This window comes from Sciurus carolinensis, chromosome X (assembly GCF_902686445.1).
Source record: "Sciurus carolinensis chromosome X, mSciCar1.2, whole genome shotgun sequence".
NCBI lineage: Eukaryota > Metazoa > Chordata > Mammalia > Rodentia > Sciuridae > Sciurus > Sciurus carolinensis.
The window spans coordinates 82,992,652-83,012,663 of record NC_062232.1 but is presented as its reverse complement, the minus strand read 5'-3'; the positions used below and the strand labels follow the sequence as shown (position 1 = coordinate 83,012,663).

General features: G+C 41.0%; 2 protein-coding genes and 1 non-coding gene across 3 annotated transcripts in view; 1 reads left to right on the top strand and 2 right to left on the bottom strand.

The window, feature by feature from the left end:
• The window catches only part of Cenpi (centromere protein I), a 73,271-nt gene extending 73,048 nt beyond the window's left edge, over window positions 1-223 (bottom strand). Inside the window, exon 1 of the mRNA XM_047536012.1 lies at window positions 132-223. The gene's annotated coding sequence lies outside the window, so the exon portion shown is untranslated. The remainder of the gene's footprint in view (window positions 1-131) is intronic.
• Window positions 224-3,148: 2,925 nt separating this feature from the next.
• On the bottom strand, window positions 3,149-19,573 carry Tmem35a (transmembrane protein 35A). Its single transcript, XM_047536467.1, has 2 exons — window positions 19,315-19,573; window positions 3,149-4,737 (listed from the first exon to the last, which is right to left on the bottom strand). The coding sequence occupies exons 1-2, from the start codon at window positions 19,432-19,434 to the stop codon at window positions 4,354-4,356; spliced, it is 504 nt and encodes a 167-aa protein (XP_047392423.1). The 5' UTR covers window positions 19,435-19,573; the 3' UTR covers window positions 3,149-4,353.
• Window positions 8,949-9,021, top strand: Trnas-uga (transfer RNA serine (anticodon UGA)). Its single transcript has one exon. It is a non-coding gene; the product is annotated as a tRNA-Ser (tRNA).
• Window positions 19,574-20,012: the final 439 nt, after the last annotated feature.

Genomic DNA, 20,012 nt, shown 5'->3' with positions numbered 1-20,012 from the left:
TTAGACAAATTCATGAGCTGGAAGAAATCCCGACTCCAGTTATCCTTCACAATATAGTACCGCCCTCGAAGTTGGGATATTCCCCTCGCTCTCAGAGGCCCTATTTCGCGCGGTGTTTAAAAGTTCCTCACCTGACACACTCTTCGGCCACAACCTTGGATTCTGAAAGCCACCTCCCGAATTCAAAGACGCGGGCCGCGACCCGCGCATGCGTTTCCGCGGAGATCCGGGAGGCGACTGGGCGGAGTGACGTGTTCTGCTGAAGCCTGATTGGTTGGAATACAGTTCTACGGCGGGAGTCTGCGCGCGCGCAGATAATGACGCAGACCCAATTACGGAGAGCGGTTTGCCCCACCTACGTAGGCCTGGGGAAACGCAGAGAGTGGGCCGTTGCTGCTGGAGTTAGCTGATTGGGTGGCGTTCTCACTCTTCTAATAATGTTCTCATTCGTCATTTTGCGTAGAAGCGGGTAACTGGTGTCCGGATTCTTAAATTTAACATGATCGATTATAGTGTTCATTTTGCCCATATTGACCCCAGATATCAATTTGAGTCTGCAGGAAAATATGAGACCGCAAACTTCACTGTAAAAGCGATTTCTCTCTTGCTGAGATTGAAAGGGTGCAATCGCTCTCCTCCTGTGAAGCTAGGGGGTTGGGAGGAAAGTTATGCCCTCCTTTTACCTAGAGTAGGGACGGATAACATCCCACGTTTTCTGGAAACCTGTGTCCTAAACCAGATGTTGAACAACCTAGAAGATTGCAGATTGCGGGCTGTAGCGAATATATTCCTAACCTTGAAGAATCCATTGACCATAAAGAAGCTCGCTAAAATATTAGCAATGGCTTAGTCTAAGACCTGATTTAATTTCTTATTAAATTAGGAATAAGAGAACTATAAACCAGGTGTGGTAGTGCATAACTGTTATTCCACCAATTGGGGAAGCTGAGGCAGGAAGATGGAAAGTTTGAGGCCCAGTCTCAGCAACTAAAACAGACCTTATTAAAATTAAAAAAAAAAAAAGCCTTGGCGCGATGGTCCATGCCCGTAATCCTAGCAACTCCAAGAGGCTAAGGCAGGAAGATCGGAAATTGGAGGCCAACCTCAGCAATTTAGCTAAGTCCTTAGAAACTTAGGGAGAGCCTGTCTTAATTAAAAAAAAGAAAGAGAGCTGGGGATTTAGCTCAGTGGTAAAGTTCCCCACCCGGGGTTTCATCCCGGGTACCAAAAATAAATATTTTTTTTTAAAGTCTGGGGTTGCCAGATGCGGTGGCGCATGTCTAGTCCTATGATCTAGGGAGGCTGAGGCAGGAAAATCACAAGATGGAGGCCAGCCTCAGCAACCTACTGAGACCCTGTCTCAAAAAATAAAGGGGGTCGGGAGTGTAACTTATTGGTTAATCTCCCCGGGGTTACCGAGGGGAAAAAGGGGTCTGGGTTTGTAGCCCAGTGGCAAAGTGCACCTGGGTTCAATCCCCAGTACCTAAAAAAAAAAAAAAAAAAAAGGATAGGCCGGGATTGGTGGTGCACACCTGTAATCCCAGTGGATCCAGAGACTGAGGCAGGATGCTGAGTTCAAAGCCAGCCTCAGCAATTTAGCTAAGGCCCTAAGCTACTCAGTGAGACTCTGTCTCTGAATAACATATAAAAGGGTTGGAGATGTGGCCCAACAGTTAAACCCTCCTGGGTTCAATACCTGGTACAAAAAATAAATAAATAAAATAAAAATTTAAAAATAGAGGAAAGCTTTAAATGTAATGGCACTCCCTGATTTGAGACCAAAATATAATGTAGGTGGAAACTTTGCAATTTTAGAGAAAGATGAATAATCAAAAGTTAAGGTAATGTATTTGGAAAAGACTTCAGCAGAAATGACTAGCGCATCTTATATTTATGTGGTTTTCAGAGTAGTTTGAAGAAATCTTATTTACTCATGCATGAAAATCGAGACTGCAATTTTTCTGATAGCTACTCTTTAGTAAAACTGAAAAATTGTTGTCATTTTTCATGCTTTCAATCATTTTATAGCCTCAAATAAACACACATTGGAAAGGATCTTAAGACTTTGACACCTATTTATTTATTTATTTATTTGCAGTACTGAGGGTTGAATCCAGGGGTGCTCTCCCACTAACGTACATCCCAACCCTTTCTACTTTTTATTTTGTGATGGACTCTTACTAAGTTACCCAGACTAACCTTGAACTTTCATTCCTCCTGCCTCAGCCTTCTGAGTCACTGGAATTACAGGTGTTTACCACCATGCCCAGCAACCTTCTTTTTGTATACCTTGAAACTGATGCCTAAGCAATGAAATAACTTGCCTAACATGACAAATTTTGGGCACTGCAAAACATAGGCCTCTCTATGGACACATACGTGGTGAGACAGTAGTTCATATTTATTTAATAAACCTTCAGTTTTCTCTGAAGTAATTTAACTTCACTTAGCATCAACTAATAAAGAACTCCCAAACCTGAAAATTGGATTGGGAACCTAACTACAGCTTTCTGTCTTATGCGCGTTAAAAAAAAGTGTAAGGGACTAGGTACTTAGGAGGCTGAGGCAGGAGAATCTCAAATTTGAAACCAACCCGAGGAGCTGGAGTTGTGGCTCAGTGGTAGAGCACTTGCCTGGCATGTGTGAGGTCCTGCGTTTGAACATCAGTACCACATATAAATAAATAAATAAAATCAAAGATCCATTGACAACTAAGAAATATTAAAAAAAGAAAGAAAGAAACCAGCCTGGACAACATAGCAAGATCCAGTCTTGAAATAAAATAGAAAGAGCTGGGGATATAACTCAGTAGTAGAGTAGTTGCCTAGCATGTGCAAAGCCCTGGGTTTAATCTCCAGTACTGGTGGGGGAAAAAAGTGAGGGAATTTATAAGGGACTAGCAAACTGGCCTTGACAATTTCATTAGAGTATTAAGTGATTATATTTATACTCTCCTTTCTCTTCCTTTTAAGTACCCTTTCTTTTCAGATTTTCAGTATGTATCCAGACAGTTTCCTCCAAATTTCAAAAATTTTTTTTTTTATTTTGAAAGAATGAGAGAAATAAGACAGAGGTATCAATTACCAAGAACAATGACACTGAAGAAAATACAATAGGTACTCTCCCCACACACAACCCCCCACCCCTTTCCCCATCCCTGGCACAATAATATTAAAACCATCAAAGCACATTTAACAAGGAGAAACAGCAGTATGTAATGAAGAAAGCAAATTTCCATACTGCTCAATCCAACTAACCCATGTCAAATGTCCTTCCCCCAGCCAAATTCCACCTACTGGAATGATAAAGAAATATAGAGGACACAATTCTGGGGCTGATTTGAACTTTTCTTACACTAGCAAAGTTCAGTAAAGAATCAATAGGAGTAGTGAAACTGTTTGGCAGGGAAACAGGATACAACTTCTCTGTCAATTTTCAGAGACGGTTTCAGAGAATAGCTAATGTTTGAGATTCCAATTTCTAACAGGACCAATTCCTGCTCCATCAACCATAACAGTGGAGCAGCTGCCAAATCCTGGTTAGCTACTAAGAATAGTGGAAGTGAGGCAGCTGTGGGCTTAAGAAAATCCTACTACTTCCGTTTTTAAATGTTAGTAAAAGAACTCAGTAAGTTGGGCTTGTACAAAGGCAAGGTGAAACAACCTATTTTATCACTTGAAGAATAGACTATCAATTGACTGCATGTATCCTTTGTTTTAATTAAACTCAATATGAAGTATTTAAAACTTAACTATTGAAGTAAAGGCTAATTAATTTTACACATAACTCAGTGTTTCAAATTAAAGGAACTTTTCCCTAAAGTGGTGAGTTTAAGTTTTCAGCTTCATCTAGAGAAGGATACTCTCCCCACAAGGGAATAGGTCACTTCTTTTATACCAAAAGTAGGATTCTCTTTAAAAAAAGTTTGTTTTATTCTGTCTTTACTAGAATCAACTTATAAAGGGAAGGATACCTGTGCAGGATTAGTTCAAGATCAGAGCCTTCTCCACATGTGTGTGTGTACACACACGGTAGTTAAATACATTTTCCCACACATAATCTCACAGTCACATGCTTGCTGGAGTCCATCTCACAAATACACTTCAATAGTAGCCGTATACATGTACATGCAGCCAGATGTGAGTGTTGCCCCAGAGTGATTAAAGGTGGTGCACAAATGTCAACGTGGGAAGGTCATTTTAGAGTACAGATGTACACAAGCCAATTAACTTGCAGATTATATTTTCCTTTTTCCCCAAGATAAATAAATCAAATGAAAACTACACATTGACATCTTCCTGGGTGTCATGGAGGCAACTGCCTGGAAGGTCCACATTTTGCACTTCCACTTTCCTATGACACCTTCACTTTGCCCTGAGGGGCCTTCTCATATAAGGAGGGTTGCTCCTCAGCATTCTCTGGCAAGGGCTTCTTCTCAGAAGATCGGTCCTCAGGCTTGCGGGCAATCAGTAGGCGACAAGTGAGCAGAATTCCAAACACCAGAGCATGGGCATAGCGTTTGAGAGGATCACCGACCAGCTGGTGAAAGAAGAGCACAGCCAACACCAACAAGAGTAGGAAGAAGTTAGCCACATCTTTGGGACGCCCAGGCACAAGGGTCATGACAATGCCGCAGGCTACTTCAAGGGCACCGATGCTTTTTCGGAGAAGAATGGAATTGATGCCCATTTTCTTCAGCAGAGGAAGGGCTCGAACATAGCTCTTGTAAGCACGTTTCTAGAGTGGGAATGTCATAAGGAAATCACTGTGTTAACCATGTTGCTAACATTAGAATGAAGAAAAACACAAACAGGGGCCTCCTTACCTATCATCACACTTCCACACCAGCCAAAGGTATCCCATTTTTCATTTTGTCCCCTAAATGAAAGCCTTGTAATTAAGAAGAAAGCAAACTATCTGTTGGGATCTCTGTGATTTAAAACTTAGTAATAGTACTACTGTGATTTGAATGTTTGTGTCCTCCCCAAATTCATGTTGAAATCTTACACCCCAAGGTCATGGTATTAGTAGGTAGGGCCTTTAGGAATTAATAAGACTGTGGGATGGAGTTGTTATGAATGGAATTAGTGCCTTTATAAAAGAGGTCCCTTATACCATGTGAGAACACAGCTAGAAGGCACCAAAACAAATGCCCTCAACAGACACCAAATCTGCTAGCATTGACCTTGGACTTCTCTGACTCTGGAATTGTGAGAAATAAGTTTCTGTTGTTTATAAGATACCACTTTATGTTATTTTGTTACAATAGTCTGCATGGACTAAGACATGCACCAAATGTCTTAAGGCAGAGAATTTGACTTCATAGTTTAAAAAAAAAGTTGTCAATTATAAATCATAACCATTGGGTTGAGGTTGTAGCTCAGTGGTAGAGTGCTTGCCTAGCATGCACAAGGCACTGGATTCAATTCCAGCATTGCCAAAAAGAAATCATAAGCATTAAGGATTTAAAAGAAAATTCATTGGACCTATAAAAACTGATGTGTAGTAGCCATATCTACATTTTCTAGGGCCTGCCTTGTACAATCTCAGATGCACATGAAAGAATACCAAACAAAATGAAATAAGGCAAGGCATAGTATGATAAAGCTTCATTAATTTGTACTTCCCTAATTTGGCATTTATCATACTTCCAAAAAGAACTGAGCTTTAGTTTACATCTGTGGAATATATAAAAATTTTAAAATTAATGTGCAAATTGAAAAATAAAAATGTATACAAGTATTAGCTCCTTATATATCTTAATATAAGATAAAAAATCATTCCAGTGTTCAATGAGATAAACTTCAGAACTTTACAAGATAATACTTTCATTAGCTTAATTCAAATTCATTAATTTTGGGTGGGAGGGGTGGGGGGGAGGGAAAAAATAACAGAATGAATCAAACAACATTACCCTATGTAAATTTATGATTACACAAATGGTATGCCTTTACTCCATATACAAACAGAGAAACAACCTGTATCCCATTTGTTTACAATAAAAAAATTCATTAATTTTAATATGACAAATACTTATTGAACACCTACTATGGGCTGTGCATTGAAGATACGGAGAGAACTAAGACAGGGTCAGGAAGCTCTCAGTCTAGTGGCAGGGGGTGGGGTGGATATGTAAATGACATTATAAAGCAGCATGTGTAAATATATATAATAGATGTCTGTACAAGGTCCAATGGCAACCCAAAAGGAAACCTTATAGGACAGAGGAAAGAGTCACTAGATATATTACAAAATAATAGAATTATATAGATCTTAGAGCAATAGATCATTCATAGTTTTCGCTATTCAGATCGGCATAATCCTCATTTGGGAGTATATCGATGAGATTTTATCAAATGTCTTACTGGGTTGGTCCACTGCTTTATTTTTCATTAAAAATCTATTCACCAACTCAATATTTATTGTCTCCCTGTGCTAAGCACTGTATTAAGTATTGTTCTTTTTTACTTTTTTCAGTTGTAGATGGACACAATACCTTTATTTTTGATTTACATATTTTTATGTGGTACTGAGGATAGAACCCAGTGCCTCACATGTACAAGGTAAGCACTCTACCACTGAGCCACACCTCCAGCCCAAGTATTCTGAATACAGATATCAATCATTCAAAGGGCCCTGCCATCCTGAAGCATGAAGTTTACAGGGAAAAAGTAGATGTGTAAAAGCATATATGCAATAAAATGTTATGAGTGCTGCATAAAATTATGTATTGGGAACAGTGGGAGCACACCAGAGTAAGTGGTCAAATCTCCCTAGATGGTGACAGAAAATTGAGAATTATATCTTCAAAGAATAGGCATTTTCAAGATCAATACAGGAAGGGCTTTGCAGACAGAGAAAACTGGATGAGAAAAGGCCCCTAAAGCACAAAATACACTGGTTTGTTGCAAAAACTTCCTCAGTTTGGCATAGATTGGGAGAGGAAAGGAAGAGAGATGAGATGTAAAACAGAAGAGATAGACGTGAATTGGATCATGAAGAATCGTATCTGTTCTGTTATGGAGCTTTGGACTTTGTCCTATAAGCCAGGGGGAGTAACATAATCAATTGGCTTTTTTTATTAAATTTTTTTTTTTTACAGACTGCATTTTGATTCATTGTACACAAATGGGGCACAACTTTTCATTTTTACGGTTATGAACAATGTAGATTCATACCATTCATATAATCATACATATACATAGGGTAATACTGTTTCATTCTACTATCTTCAATTTGCTTTTTAAGGAAGCTTTTTCTAGAAATAGCATGGAGGATGGACTGGGAGAGATATTCTTGGGAACAAAGAGATCAGGGGAGAGACCTGGACTAGCATAATGACATTGAAAAGATGGAGGGGAAAAAAAAAAAACAAAGTTAAGAATACTTTGAGGACTGGGGTTGTGGCTCAGTGGTAGAGCACTTGACTAGCATGTGTGAGGCACTTGGTTTGATTCTCAGCACCACATATAAATAAATAAAATAAAGGTCTATTAACAAATAATAAATTTTTTTAAAGAAAAGAATACTTTGAAAGCAAAAATCAATGGAAATCGGTGTCTTATTGGTTGTAGACACTGAGGAAAAGAGTCAAGAAAGATTCTTTCTGAGGGCTGGGGATATAGCTCAGTTGGTAGAGTGCTTACCTCATATGCACCAAAGCCCGAGGTTCAATCCCCAGTACCAAAAAAAGATTCTGTGCTCTCTGGTTTGGGTGCCTCAGTAAACAGGTGTTACCACTTTCCAAGTATGAGGAAAATATTGAGAGGGATGGGAGTAGGGGGACTAAGAGAAGGAATGAATGTGGAATCCTTTTTTTTTTTGGTACTGGGGATTGAACCCATGGGCATTCAATAACTGAGTCATATCCCCAGTCCTTTTTTTGTATTTTATTTATAGACAGGGTCTCACTGAGTTGTTTAGTGCCTCACTTTTGCTGAGTCTGGCTTCGAATTTATAATCCTCCTGCCTCAGTCTCCAGAGCTGATGGGATTACAGGTGGGTGCCACCATGACCTGCTGAATGAGGAATTTGACTTGGGGTTTTTGAATCAAGATATCTCTAAAGACATCCAAGTGGAGATGACTTGTAGGCAGCTCAATCAGAGAAGTCTGGGCTAAAGATTAAGAGTGGATAGTCATTGGTATGCCCAAGGAGGGTATATACAATGGGAAAAATTGTGTGACAGACATTTAAGAAATAGGAAGAAAAAGAGAGTCCACAAAGCATACAGAAGAAAGTTATGGTCAAAAAAGTGAGTGACAAACCAGGAGAGCGAATTTTAGACACCAAGAGGAGTTTGTTGTTGTTGTACCAGGGATTGAATCCAGGGGTGCTTAACCAGTGAACCATATCCCCAACCCTTTTTATATTTTATTTAGAGATAGGATCTCAATGAATTGCTTAGAGCCTCACTAAATTGCTGAGTCTGGGTTTTAATTCACAATCCTCCTGCCTCAATCTCCCAAATTACTGGGATTACAAGCATGTGGTACCACACCCAGATCCAAGAGGAGTTTTAAGAGGAGACTAATGGGTTTGTGGGTATAACTCAGTGGTAGAGCATATGCTTAGCACATGCACGACACTAGATTTAATCCTCAGTGTGCACATGCATGCTTCCCCCCAAATACAGACACATACACACACACACACACATACACACATACACACACACACACATAAAAGGTACCAGATGCCAGACAATTAAAAGCAGCCTTTCATCTCTACAGGTTCCACCTCCATGGATTCGACCAATGCAAATCAAATGTATTTTAAAAAATTACATCTAACTGGGCATGGCAGCACAGTCCTGTAATCCCAAAGGCTCAGGAGGCTGAGGCAGGAGGATCGCAAGTTCAATACCAGCCTTAGCAACTTATCAAGGCCCTAAGTAACTCAGTGAGACCCTGTCTGTAAATTAAATATTTTTAAAAGGCTTGTGGGCTGGGGATATAGCTCAGTTGGTAGAGTGCTTGCCTTGAAAGCACAAGGCCCTGGGTTCAATCCCCAGCACCGCCAAAAAAAAAAAAAAAAAAAAAAAAAAAAAAGGCTTGGGATGTGGCCCGGTGGTTAAGCACTTCTGGGTTCAACCCCTAGTACCAAATGAAAAAAAAATTACATCTGTACTGAACATGTACAGACTTTTTTCTTGTCATTATTCCCTAAACAATACATATAACAACTATTTACATAGCATTTACCTTGTATGGGTTTTATAAGTAATCTAGAGATGATTTAAAGTGTATGAAAGGGATCTGGGGTCGTGGCTCAATGGTAGAGCACTTGCCTACCACATGTAAGGCACTGGGTTTGATCCTCAGCACTACATAAACATAAATAAATAAAAATTAAAAAATTAAAGTGTATGAAAAGATGTGCACAGATAACATGAAAGTACTATGCCATCTCATATAGGGGACTTGAACACACGAGGATTTTGGTGTCCTTAGGCAGTTTCTGAAGCCAATCCCCTTTGGATACTAAGGGACAAACTGTGCTATAAGAATTGGGCAGAAAGCCAACTTGACCTCTTAGAAACATCTAGCACTCAGAATAGTGTTCGCACATTCTAGGTTTGGAACAAATGTTAAAACATTTCTCCTACTCCTAGACATGTGAATGCACCTTTATTTGATGAGTTAATATAACAAGTGGCACAGATAATCCTCTATGAGGACTTTTAAAAGACGGATGGTGCTGGACATGGTGGCAAACACCTGCAATCCCAGTGACTCGGGAGGCCCAGGCAGAGGGATCACAAGTTCAAAGCCATCCTCAGATACTTAGGTTCTAAACAACTTAGCAAGACCCTGTGTCAAAATTAAAAAAATAAAAAGGGCTGGGGATGTGGATCAGTGGTTAAATGCCCCTGGGTTCAATCTCCAGTACCAAAAAAAAAAAAAGTTGATGGTTTAGTGGGAAAAAAAAAACACCTTAAGAATAGACCCAAGTGGACTGGACTTCCAATTCCAATTGTGCCACTTTCTTTTTTTATTTGTTCTTTTTAGATATATTTGACAGTAGAGTGCATTTTTTTTTTTTTTTTTTGCGGTACTGGGGATCGAACTCAGGGCCTTATGCTTTCGAGGCAAGCACTCTACCAGCTGAGCTACCTCCCCAGCCCAAGAGTGCATTTTTTGACATATTATACATACATGGAGTGTAACTTATTCAAATTAGGTGTGCCACTTTATTTTCTTATTTCTCTTTTCTTTCTTTTTTTTTTTTTTTGGTACCAGAGATTGAACCCAGGGTTACTTAACCACTAAGCCACACCCCCAGCCCTTTTAATTTTTTATTTTGACACAGGGTCTCACTAAGTTGCTTAGGCCCTCGCTAGAGTTGCTTAGACTGACCTTGAATTTGTGTTATTCCTGCCTCAGCCTTCTCGCTGGGATCACAGGCATGCACCACTACAACCAGCTCAACTCTGCCACTTTCCAGTTGGATATTCATGAGCAAATTATTTGACCTCTCTGTCTCATTTTTCTGAGCAGGGTGGGGACTAAGGCAAAGTAAGTCAGTCTACTTGCCTTGGGTGATTTAAGGAAGTTTAAGGGAGTTTCAAAAACACTCATTAAACAAGAAAAATATCTGTGATGAACAAGTTATAACAATTTTAAATAAAGGCAGGCTCTGACTCTTAATTTACATGACCTTGCCTCACTTTATCCCTAATCCCCTGTCAGAGACTGTCTCTATTTAAAATTTCAACTCACCCTGATCCCTACCTGATCCCAAGCACACAAGGATATATAAAATGTTTGTAGTTCTCTCTCTCTCTCTCTCTCTCTCTCTCTCTCTCTCTCTCTCTCTCTCTCTCTCTCTCTCTCTCTCGTACCAGGGATTGACCCAAGGGCACTTAACCACTGAGATACATCCCCAGCCCTTTTTTATATTTTGAGACACAGTGTTGCTAGATTGATTAGGGCCTCACTAATTTGCTGAGTCTGTTTTTGAATCTGAGATTCTCTTGCCTCAGCCTCCTGAATCACTGGGATTACAGGCAAGTGCCACCCCCCTTACCTGGCCCTCTCTTTTCTTTCCTTTTCTTTTTTTTTTTTCAGGGCAGAGAACTGAACTCAGGGTCTTGCTCTTGCTAGGCAAGGGCTCTGCCACTGAGCTAAATCCCCAACCCTCTCTCTTCTTATATTAGGTTAAATCAGGGATTTTTCAGAGAGAAATTAGGAAAGATATTGACCAGTATGTAAACTCTAAGCTGAATAAAGCCAGACCCATGTGGAGCAGAACTGAGCTGAGGGTCAGGGGTGATGGTTACCCCTTTCCTCTATTAACCTAAATACACTACCTGCCTATGTCCTCCTCCTCTGCACTCAGCTGATGGTAGCAAGGGGACATTGGGAAAAGAAATGTAGACCCAAGAGGCTTCCTTAACACTTTTAAGTAAGGACCATTTCCAATTAGCAACATAAAGTTTCTCAAGGGGCAATTCCTAAATCCTAAGTGTAAGCTTCTTAATGATGAACACAGGAAGCAAGATGAGTTTTTCCAGTCAGTTCTGAGCCAAGACTTCCAGATGCTGATGGACGGCTTCTGGTAACTCCCCCTTTTTGGCTAGTGCTAACGATTTATTCAAGAATAGATCCTTGGGCAGGGTGTGGTGGCACACATCTGTGATCCCAGAGGCTCAGGAGGCTGAGGCAGGAGGATCACAAGTTCGAGGCCAGCCTCAGCTACTTAGCGAGGCCCTAAGCAACTTAGTGAGAGACCCTGTCTCAAAATAAAAAATGAAAAGGGCTGGGGATGTGGCTCAGTGGTTTAAGTGCCCTTGGGTTCAATTCCAGATACAAAAAATAGATTCTTATCTATCTGTAGTGGAATGTGTAGCCTGGGTCCAAATTTCAGGTGTTTAAATCAAGTTCCTATGACTTCCAAGATCTTTTTTTCTCTCAATTTGGTGTAACTCTGTATTCCTTTTTTTCCAGCTAAATTTTTTTTTTTTTTGCGGGGGCGGTGTACTGGGGATTGAGCCCAGGGGCACTTAACCACTGAGCCACATCCCCAGCCCTTTTTCATATTTTATTTAGAGACAGGGTCTCACTAAGTTACTTAAGGCCTTGCTAAGTTGCTGAGGCTGGCTTTGAACTCTCAATCCTCCTGCCTCAGCTTCCCAAGCTGCTGAGATTACAGGCATGCACCACCATGACCAGCGGTTTAGCTAGCCTGTTAAACTGCAGCTGTGGATATTTTTATGCAGCTGTTGCATCTTTCTTTCCTCTTTTTCTAAAGAGAAAACTGTATGTGAATAAGCCATTTATCAAGTCTTTAGTTTAAAATTGAGTAGGTATAGATAGGATCTATTCTCTAGAACTCCAAAAAGGGAATGTGTAATTTCTTAGAGATGGGACTGAGTTTGGCTCTTTTTTTTTTGGTACCAGGGATTGAACCCACGGGTGCTTAACCATTGAGCAACATCCCAGCCCTTTTTAAAATATTTTATTTAGACACAGGGTCTCAGTGAGTGTTTAAGTTGCCAAGGCTGGCTTTGAACTTGTGATCCTCCTGCCTCAGCCTTCCGAGCCAGCTGGTGGGATTACAGGCCTGTGCCACTGCCTCTGGCCCTTGGATGGCTCTTGACATTATAGGAAGCTCTTTATTCTTTCTCTTGTAGAGTAACATAGAGACATCAAAAGAATCCCACTGTTGCCAGCCCCATTATTATGCTTGGTCCCAGGCACCTCATTTCTAACAATAGAAGGGTCACAGTCTTGTGTCTATGGTAACTAGGTCTTTAAAGACTTTAATTGTATTGATCGTAAGAATAAAGAGAGATGACCCATTCATTTTCCCAAAAGGGTCTTGCAGTTCACTTTGTTAGTTCTGTTTCTTTCTATTGAATTGAGGCAGACCCTGAAACCTAGTTTCCCTACAGGGGAAAGAAGTAGGAAAGAGAAGGGTTTAGTCAATGTTTCAAATCCCTTCAGTCAAAGGCAATCATCCAGCAATATCCTTGGAGCAATATTCTTTTTTCTTTTGCAGGGGGCAGGGGGGATGTACCAAGTATTTAACCCAGGGGCACTTTATGCACAGCCCTTTTTATCTTTTTATTTTGAGACAGGACCTTCCTGCGTTGTTGAGGCTGGCTTTAAACTCGAGATCCTCCTGCCTCAGCCTTCTGAGTTGCTGGGATTACAGGCCTGCACCATTGTGCCCAGCTCACCAGTATTCTTAAAATGGTCTAAATTCCAATTTTGTGTGTGTGCTGGGAATTGAACCCAGGGCTTTGTGCATGCTAGGCAAGCACTCTACCAACTGAGCCATATCACCAGGCCCTCCAATTTTGGTTTTACCCCAATTGCTTAGAGAAAATTACTAAGTATTTTATTACCTCAGTTTCCCTTTTTTTCATTGAAATGAGCACTTGGAGGATTTAAAGAATCATATGCATACATTTTATCATTAATGAACCACACAATTAGAAATCCATACATTTGCAAATCACAGTAATTTCAATGATAATAGTGATGAATCAAGCAGGTCCATTCTTCTGGTATGAGGATATATGATTCAGACATGAGTCAAAAGTGTTATGGAGCCTTTCTTTAGTGGTACCTCTTTTTCCTTTTTGTCATTTATTCTTCACCCCAGGGGCCATGATCTCATATTAATGACATTAAACTTTGAACAGCTGAAAACTGTCAAATACCATTCATCTTTGATTATAATTAATAACCAACCTAAGCCAGCTAACAAGACAAAATGGGGAAAGAGGGCAAGTGATTTGATCCATTTTAGTTCACTTATACCAATTAGGTGAAAGAAAAAAAATTGTTGGGCAAATATACTGTATAATATACTTATAAAAAGTTCAAAAATAGGGGCTGGGGTTGTGGCTCAACGGTAGAGTGCTCGCCTAGCACATGTGAGACGCTGGGTTTGATCCTCAGCACCACATACAAATAAATAAAATAAAGGTATTGTGTCAACCTACAACTGAAAAAATGTTTTTTAAAAAAGTTCAAAAATAGGTAAAACTAACTTATGTTATTAGAAGTCAGGAGAGTAATTACCCTTGGGAGGGAAGTAACTGGAATGGTCCATGAGGCTGGGTAGCTAAGGGTGTTACTCAGTACTTTCTTTCTTTCTTTTTAATGGTACTGGGGATTAAACCCAGGAAATTTACCACCGAATTACATCCCCATTTATTTTTATTTTTGTGACAGGATCTTACTAAGTTGCTGAGGTCTGGCTAAATTACTGAGACTGGCCTAAGATTTGCGATCCTCTTGACTCAGCCTCCAGAGTTGCTGGGATTATAGGCATGTGCCACAGCGCCAGGCTCAGTGCTGTTTCTTGTTATGAGTGTCTGGTTACATGGGGGCATCCTGAAAATTCCTTGTGCATGTTTTGGTATAAATATTATACTTCAATAAAATTTGCAGGGGAAAACAGTGTGAAACCAGAAGAGGGCACTCACAAAAATATATTTTGGCCAAAAATCTCAGCCTGGTTGCTATCTTGAACCATAAAGCCAACATAAGTGCTGCAAAATTTACTGACTCATGTATGATTTTCCTGAATCTCTGTAGAAAAAAAGCCACCTGTGAATCATAGATTGTTGTTTAAATGCAATAAAAAGCTCATCATTTGTTCCATTCTAAATATCCCAAATATCCATATGAATGATAAACACCTTTCAAGCAATTCTACTTTCTATTGTCATTTAGTGCCCACCTAAAGAGGAAGCTGAAAAGCTTGGTCCTCCTAACCATAGGGGATCCTTCCCACATTACATCTTAGGGCAGAAGAATCTGGCTTTTACTGTCAAAGGTCGCTTTGAAACAAACTAAGCTGTTGGCCATGCTAAGCATCTTCAAGCTCTCTGACATAAGCTCCAAGCTGTGTTAACTAAGTAAAGTCACTTCCTATCTCAGGGTCTCAGTTTCCTCTCTAAGGAAAAAAACATACTGTACCACTTCAGAGAGCAGTCTAAGCACCAGGGAATGACTACCTTATTACCTAGTTGGAAACCAATTAATGTCAACGATTGCCTATGAACATTAAATAAGCTGCCTGAATATTTTAGGTGTGCTTCCCCAGGGTTACACAAACGGGAGGGCAATTCAACTGCAGATAACCAAATCGATCAAATCAACAAACCTTTACTATGAGGGGATGCAAAGAATCTAAGACGTGTCCCATTATCCTCAGGGTCAAAATTTTTTGGCTTCATTGTGACAGAATTTCGGTGTTTTCCTACCATTCCACATTTGGCCCCTGTGCTTACAGGATAAAACCACTGCTACAAAAAGCTGAATTTCAAATTTAATTCAAATTAACCATTCATGTTCTAATCACTGCACAGGAAACTGCCTAGCAGCACCTGTAAGTACTGGCCTCCAATTCAAGTAAACTAATGAAGGCATTTAGTTAAAGGAGTAGCAAATCATGTTGGATTCACGTAGGATTTAGAGTACTCTATAATACTTGCTTATTCTGGAGGAGGTATGAGACAACACATGCCAAATGGGCTATTCAGAGATGCATCTGCAAGTTCCACATGGGATCCACTGTGCATTACCCAGCAGCAAGTGGATTTTTTAGTACTAGCTGATCGCATAATTTTGTTTACCAGGGCACACAAAAATAGCACCTTTTTCTTCTTAATGCTTGATTTCAATCCCTTAAACAGACCATTCAAATTAGTTAGAAATCCACTGCATAAAATAGAATAAATTATCATCATCTCATCAGAGCCTTTTTTTTTTTTCAGTGCTGAGAATCAAACCCAGGGCTTCATGCATGCTGGGCCCTACCACTGAGTTACATCACCAGCTCTCCCTCAGTATTTCTTGAATACCTCTATAGCAAACACTGTATAAGACACTTTCATATGCAATCTTGGTTCATATTTACAACCTTCTGAAGTATGTATTATTATCCCCATTTTATAAATAAGGAAACTGAGACACCAAAATGCCAGGACACAAACCCAAGCTTGTATGAATCCAAAGCCTACATTCGTGTGCTGGGGATGTAGCTTAGTAGTGGAGCGCTTGCCTATCATGTGTAAGGCCTTAGGTTTGATCTCCAGTACTTACAAAACAACAACAACAACAATAACAATAACAATAACCTGTACTTTTTCTTCTAACCTTTTCTGGCTTCTCCAGTCAAGACAGGGTTAAAAAGGTTCATAACCATTTGTCCATTCAGTTTTTAGCAGTCATTCTCCATGGAGGAAATAACACCTAAGCATAAGACTAATGGTTTAAGAACAGGAAAAATAATTGGCAGAGAAGAAAAAAATTCTAAATTTTTGAAAAATTTGTTCTGAAGAAAAAGTAAAACAAAATAAAAAAATATAGATTAAGGAGTTGAACTGGTACAAAAAAAGGAAGGCAGAACATACCAGATATTTTCAAGGGTCAGTTGTAGGTTCTGGCATTCCCCCAAAATCCAATAATTTTAACCATCAATGACCCCTCGACTGGGAGTATTGGCTCATGAACTTGGTTTCTAATCTCTGCTTCAACAACAGCTTACCCTATGACCTTGGATAAGGTGTTTCAGTTTATTCATCAGTAAAATAAGAATAACTAATAAAATGAATCTATCTCACAGAGCCGTTTTAAAAACAAATCATCTTAAAAACAATAACAGCAAAAACAGCATTTTAAGATCTTATGAGAAATGCCACTGCAGTCAATACATGACTAACCCCATGCAGAGGAATCACTTCTAAATGCAAAACAGAAAATTCCAGATAATCATCCAATCTGATCTAGGCTTGTGGTTTTGAGGGACTATTGGCCTCTTCTAAATAACAAGAAATAGCTCCTGAACTGCATAATCAAGAGAAAACCAGAGAAATCTGAAGGGTGATGACCAACCAAGGCAATGCTACAATGACTCTTTTATTCACTCATATATATATACATACATATAAACACACACTTGTGTGTATGTATATGTGTATATATGTGTGTATGTATATCTACACACAAACACACTCATTGAGTGCCTTCTTTGTACTAGAACTGAATCTTCCCCCTTTCCTATGGGTTTAAGAATAAAGCTGGGCCAAGCCTAGGCACTATGCAGTGGGTCCTATCCCAGAGAGTCATCTCTATCCTGATGCTTAGTGCAGGAGAGAACCCTGAAAAAGGGCAGTCTTAAAATCCTCTTCAAAGCTTCATACCACAATGACATCTACCTTGCAGTTAGATGTAGTCTTTCCATTCCCTCCAGATGCACAGAAGCACAGACGTGAATACACACACACATATACACACACACAAACACACACACACAAACACAGTGGTTCCACTCTACTATATTAGATTATAACTATTTAAATACATTCCTGTGTATGACATGAAATGAAATATTCTTGTTTGTTTCTTCTTTCTTTCATTAGGTTGCAATAGACAGCTCCACTCCCTAGGAACAAACCTACTGTAAACCCATGTGTGGCTGGTCCTCCTCATGAGCTCCTGCCAAGCTGGTAGGAAGCTTCCCAGTGACTCCATCTTAGTTGGATTGTCTGCAGAACCTAACACTGTACTCAGGGTGCAGCTTGGGGGGGCCTCTAAAGCAGCTGAGCAAGGTCCGGAGGTCAGGATATATATACTGAAGAAGGGTATGATTTCCCTAAGAAAGGGAAAGCTTTAAAATACCTATGGTGCATACACACAAATATATAAATATGTGTACATATGAAGAGTAAAGCAAGAGCACATTTATTTATTTATAATCTAACACTAAACTACTATAACCAACACAAAAAATATAGTGGCATTTTCCCCTCCACCCTGTCCATCTGCCCCAATCTTTTCAAACCCTTTTGTGGCTTCTGCTACCTCACCACCCCCCGTCCCCAGACTGCCTTGGATACTCATTTTGACCTGATTTCAATTCCATCTGGTCAAACATGCTGGGAGGAGGGGAGGGGAAAAGGAGAAGCATATTAGGATTTGCCACTGGGGCTAGACCTAAGCCCTGAGTCCCAGCCACCCTCCCCCACCTCAGGGTGATCCTGTGGTAAAAAAGAAATGGAAAGCTCAAGCTCAAACCCTGAGACAGAAGCCAGAGCTGCCTGCAAATATTTTCTGAGCATCTACAATTTGCCAGTCTCGATCCGATCCATTTGCAGCTCACGTTGTGGGGCCCTGGAAAGCTCTGCATTGGGCTCCAGGAGAGTGATTAATTTGTCTCAACGTGTGAGGCTATTCCTCTCAGCATTGGCCCTAACAGGGAGTTCCTCTTGCCTCTTTTCTCTCTCTTCTGTTCCTCCCCTAAGCTCATTTCCTTCTTGACCTTGAGAGCCCAGTAATGTGCTCCCTCCCATTACTGGCAGTCTGGCAAAGGCTTGGAGAAGCAGGTTCCCTTCATCTGGGGCGGGGAAAGGAAGAGGTAAAGTGACAGGGAGAGAGGCAACAGACCGAAAGTGCTGGAAACATCCCTTGCTATCTCCTAGTACTCCAAGTCCTCATCACACCCAACTGAGGAAAGCAGCCCAGCCCCCAGGTTGCAGAGATGTTTTGGCCAGTCACCTTCGGTGATTCCAACTCTGCAGAGGGGAAAACCTGCAGAGGGCCTGGCCCCAGGCATCCACAGGAGGCAAGGTAGGGATTATGGACTGTTTTGCAGGGGAGAAAAGGCAGACTTTGCATATTTTGTAGATTAGCCTACATCACAAAACAAAATAAAACATCTAACTCTCCCTTGGGAAAAGGGTAGAAGCAGGAGCGCAATGACCTTTATTTGGGCCAAGACTGCTTTGTCTTAAGGATCCCAGATACACGCTGGGAGCTAGAGGAATACTATCAGCTCTGTACCTGGGATGAGGAATACCTAGCCAGCCTCTACAAATTGCTTCTTTTAGTAACCCATTCTCCCCAGCTCTTCCCCTCTTCCCTCTTTGTTCCTCCCTAAAATAAATAAACTCTCCAGCTTTTAAAACTCTTAGCTCTGAGGGAAGGACTCGGACTTGCTGACTGGTGCCCTGGACTTTGGGTGTGTGCTGGAAAGAGGGAAGGACTCCTGCCAATGACAGGTGCTACACAGGGCTCAGCCTTCTGGTTTACTTGGGGTTGGGGGTACTTGCTGGTCAGCCCCTCCCCCAGCCGATATTCAGTGGTTCCAAAACAGTTGCTCCCAGTATAGCTCACGAATGAAATCGCTCTTGTCCAACTGCTCCTCCCGAGCTGCAAAGTTGTTGGGGAGAAAGGAGGATCCGGGGTGGGGGTAGAGGTTAAGGGGATGGGACTGGAGATAGAAAGAAAGAAGGGGAGAGGTACTGGCAATCCCATGGGGGTGCGCTCCTCATCGCCCGGTTGCTTCACTTACCATCTCACTGTAGGCATCCTTGCTGAGCCTGGGGGTCAACTTGATAGTCCCCATGAAAACAAAGAAGAGTCCCAGGGCCACTGAGAGGGCCACGATAGTTACGGTTCTGGGGGATGCCATAGGGTCACCCAGGCAGGTCCCAACTAATCCTTCTGCTTTGCGCACCCCGTCGGTCTAAGGCGCAGGCAGTTAGCACAGGGAGAGCTAGAGGGACGCTGCGGAGGCAGCAGGCAGCCAGAATGACAAAGAGAGAGGAGGGAGCTCGAGAGAAAAATTGAGAGATTGAGATTCAACCACTCTCACTACAACAATCGCTGGGTCCTAATGCCCTACGCTTGCACCTTACAGGCCAAAAAAGACAGTCTGGAAATTAAATGAAGCCGTAAACTAAGGCGGGGTCTTCAAGTCTTTAATGGAGAGAAAGTAGCTTTATACCTCAAGTTCAGTCACTGAGCATCACCTGGAATGAAGAATCAAGAAGACTTCCCATCAGGCACACTTTCCTTTTCCCTCTCACCATTCTCCTTTAGTTATTCACCCCCGTTTTTCTACCTCTCCCTTTTTCTTTTTTTCCCTTAATCAAAACCTAGTCCTCAAAGAGTCATGGGTGTCTGAAGTGGGTAACAGTTGACAATAATAGTGCAAAGTTGTCAGGCTTGACTGCCGCCAAAGAAGGCTTTATCCCTTCCTCAAAATCC

Bases quoted from the DNA above. Each gene is read 5' to 3' on its own strand.
- Tmem35a (XM_047536467.1), bottom strand. From the start codon at position 19,434: ATGGCATCCCCCAGAACCGTAACTATCGTGGCCCTCTCAGTGGCCCTG. The intron at 4,738-19,314 runs GTAAGTGAAGCA...TTCCCACTCTAG, and splicing joins AGGATGCCTACAGTGAGATG to AAACGTGCTTACAAGAGCTA.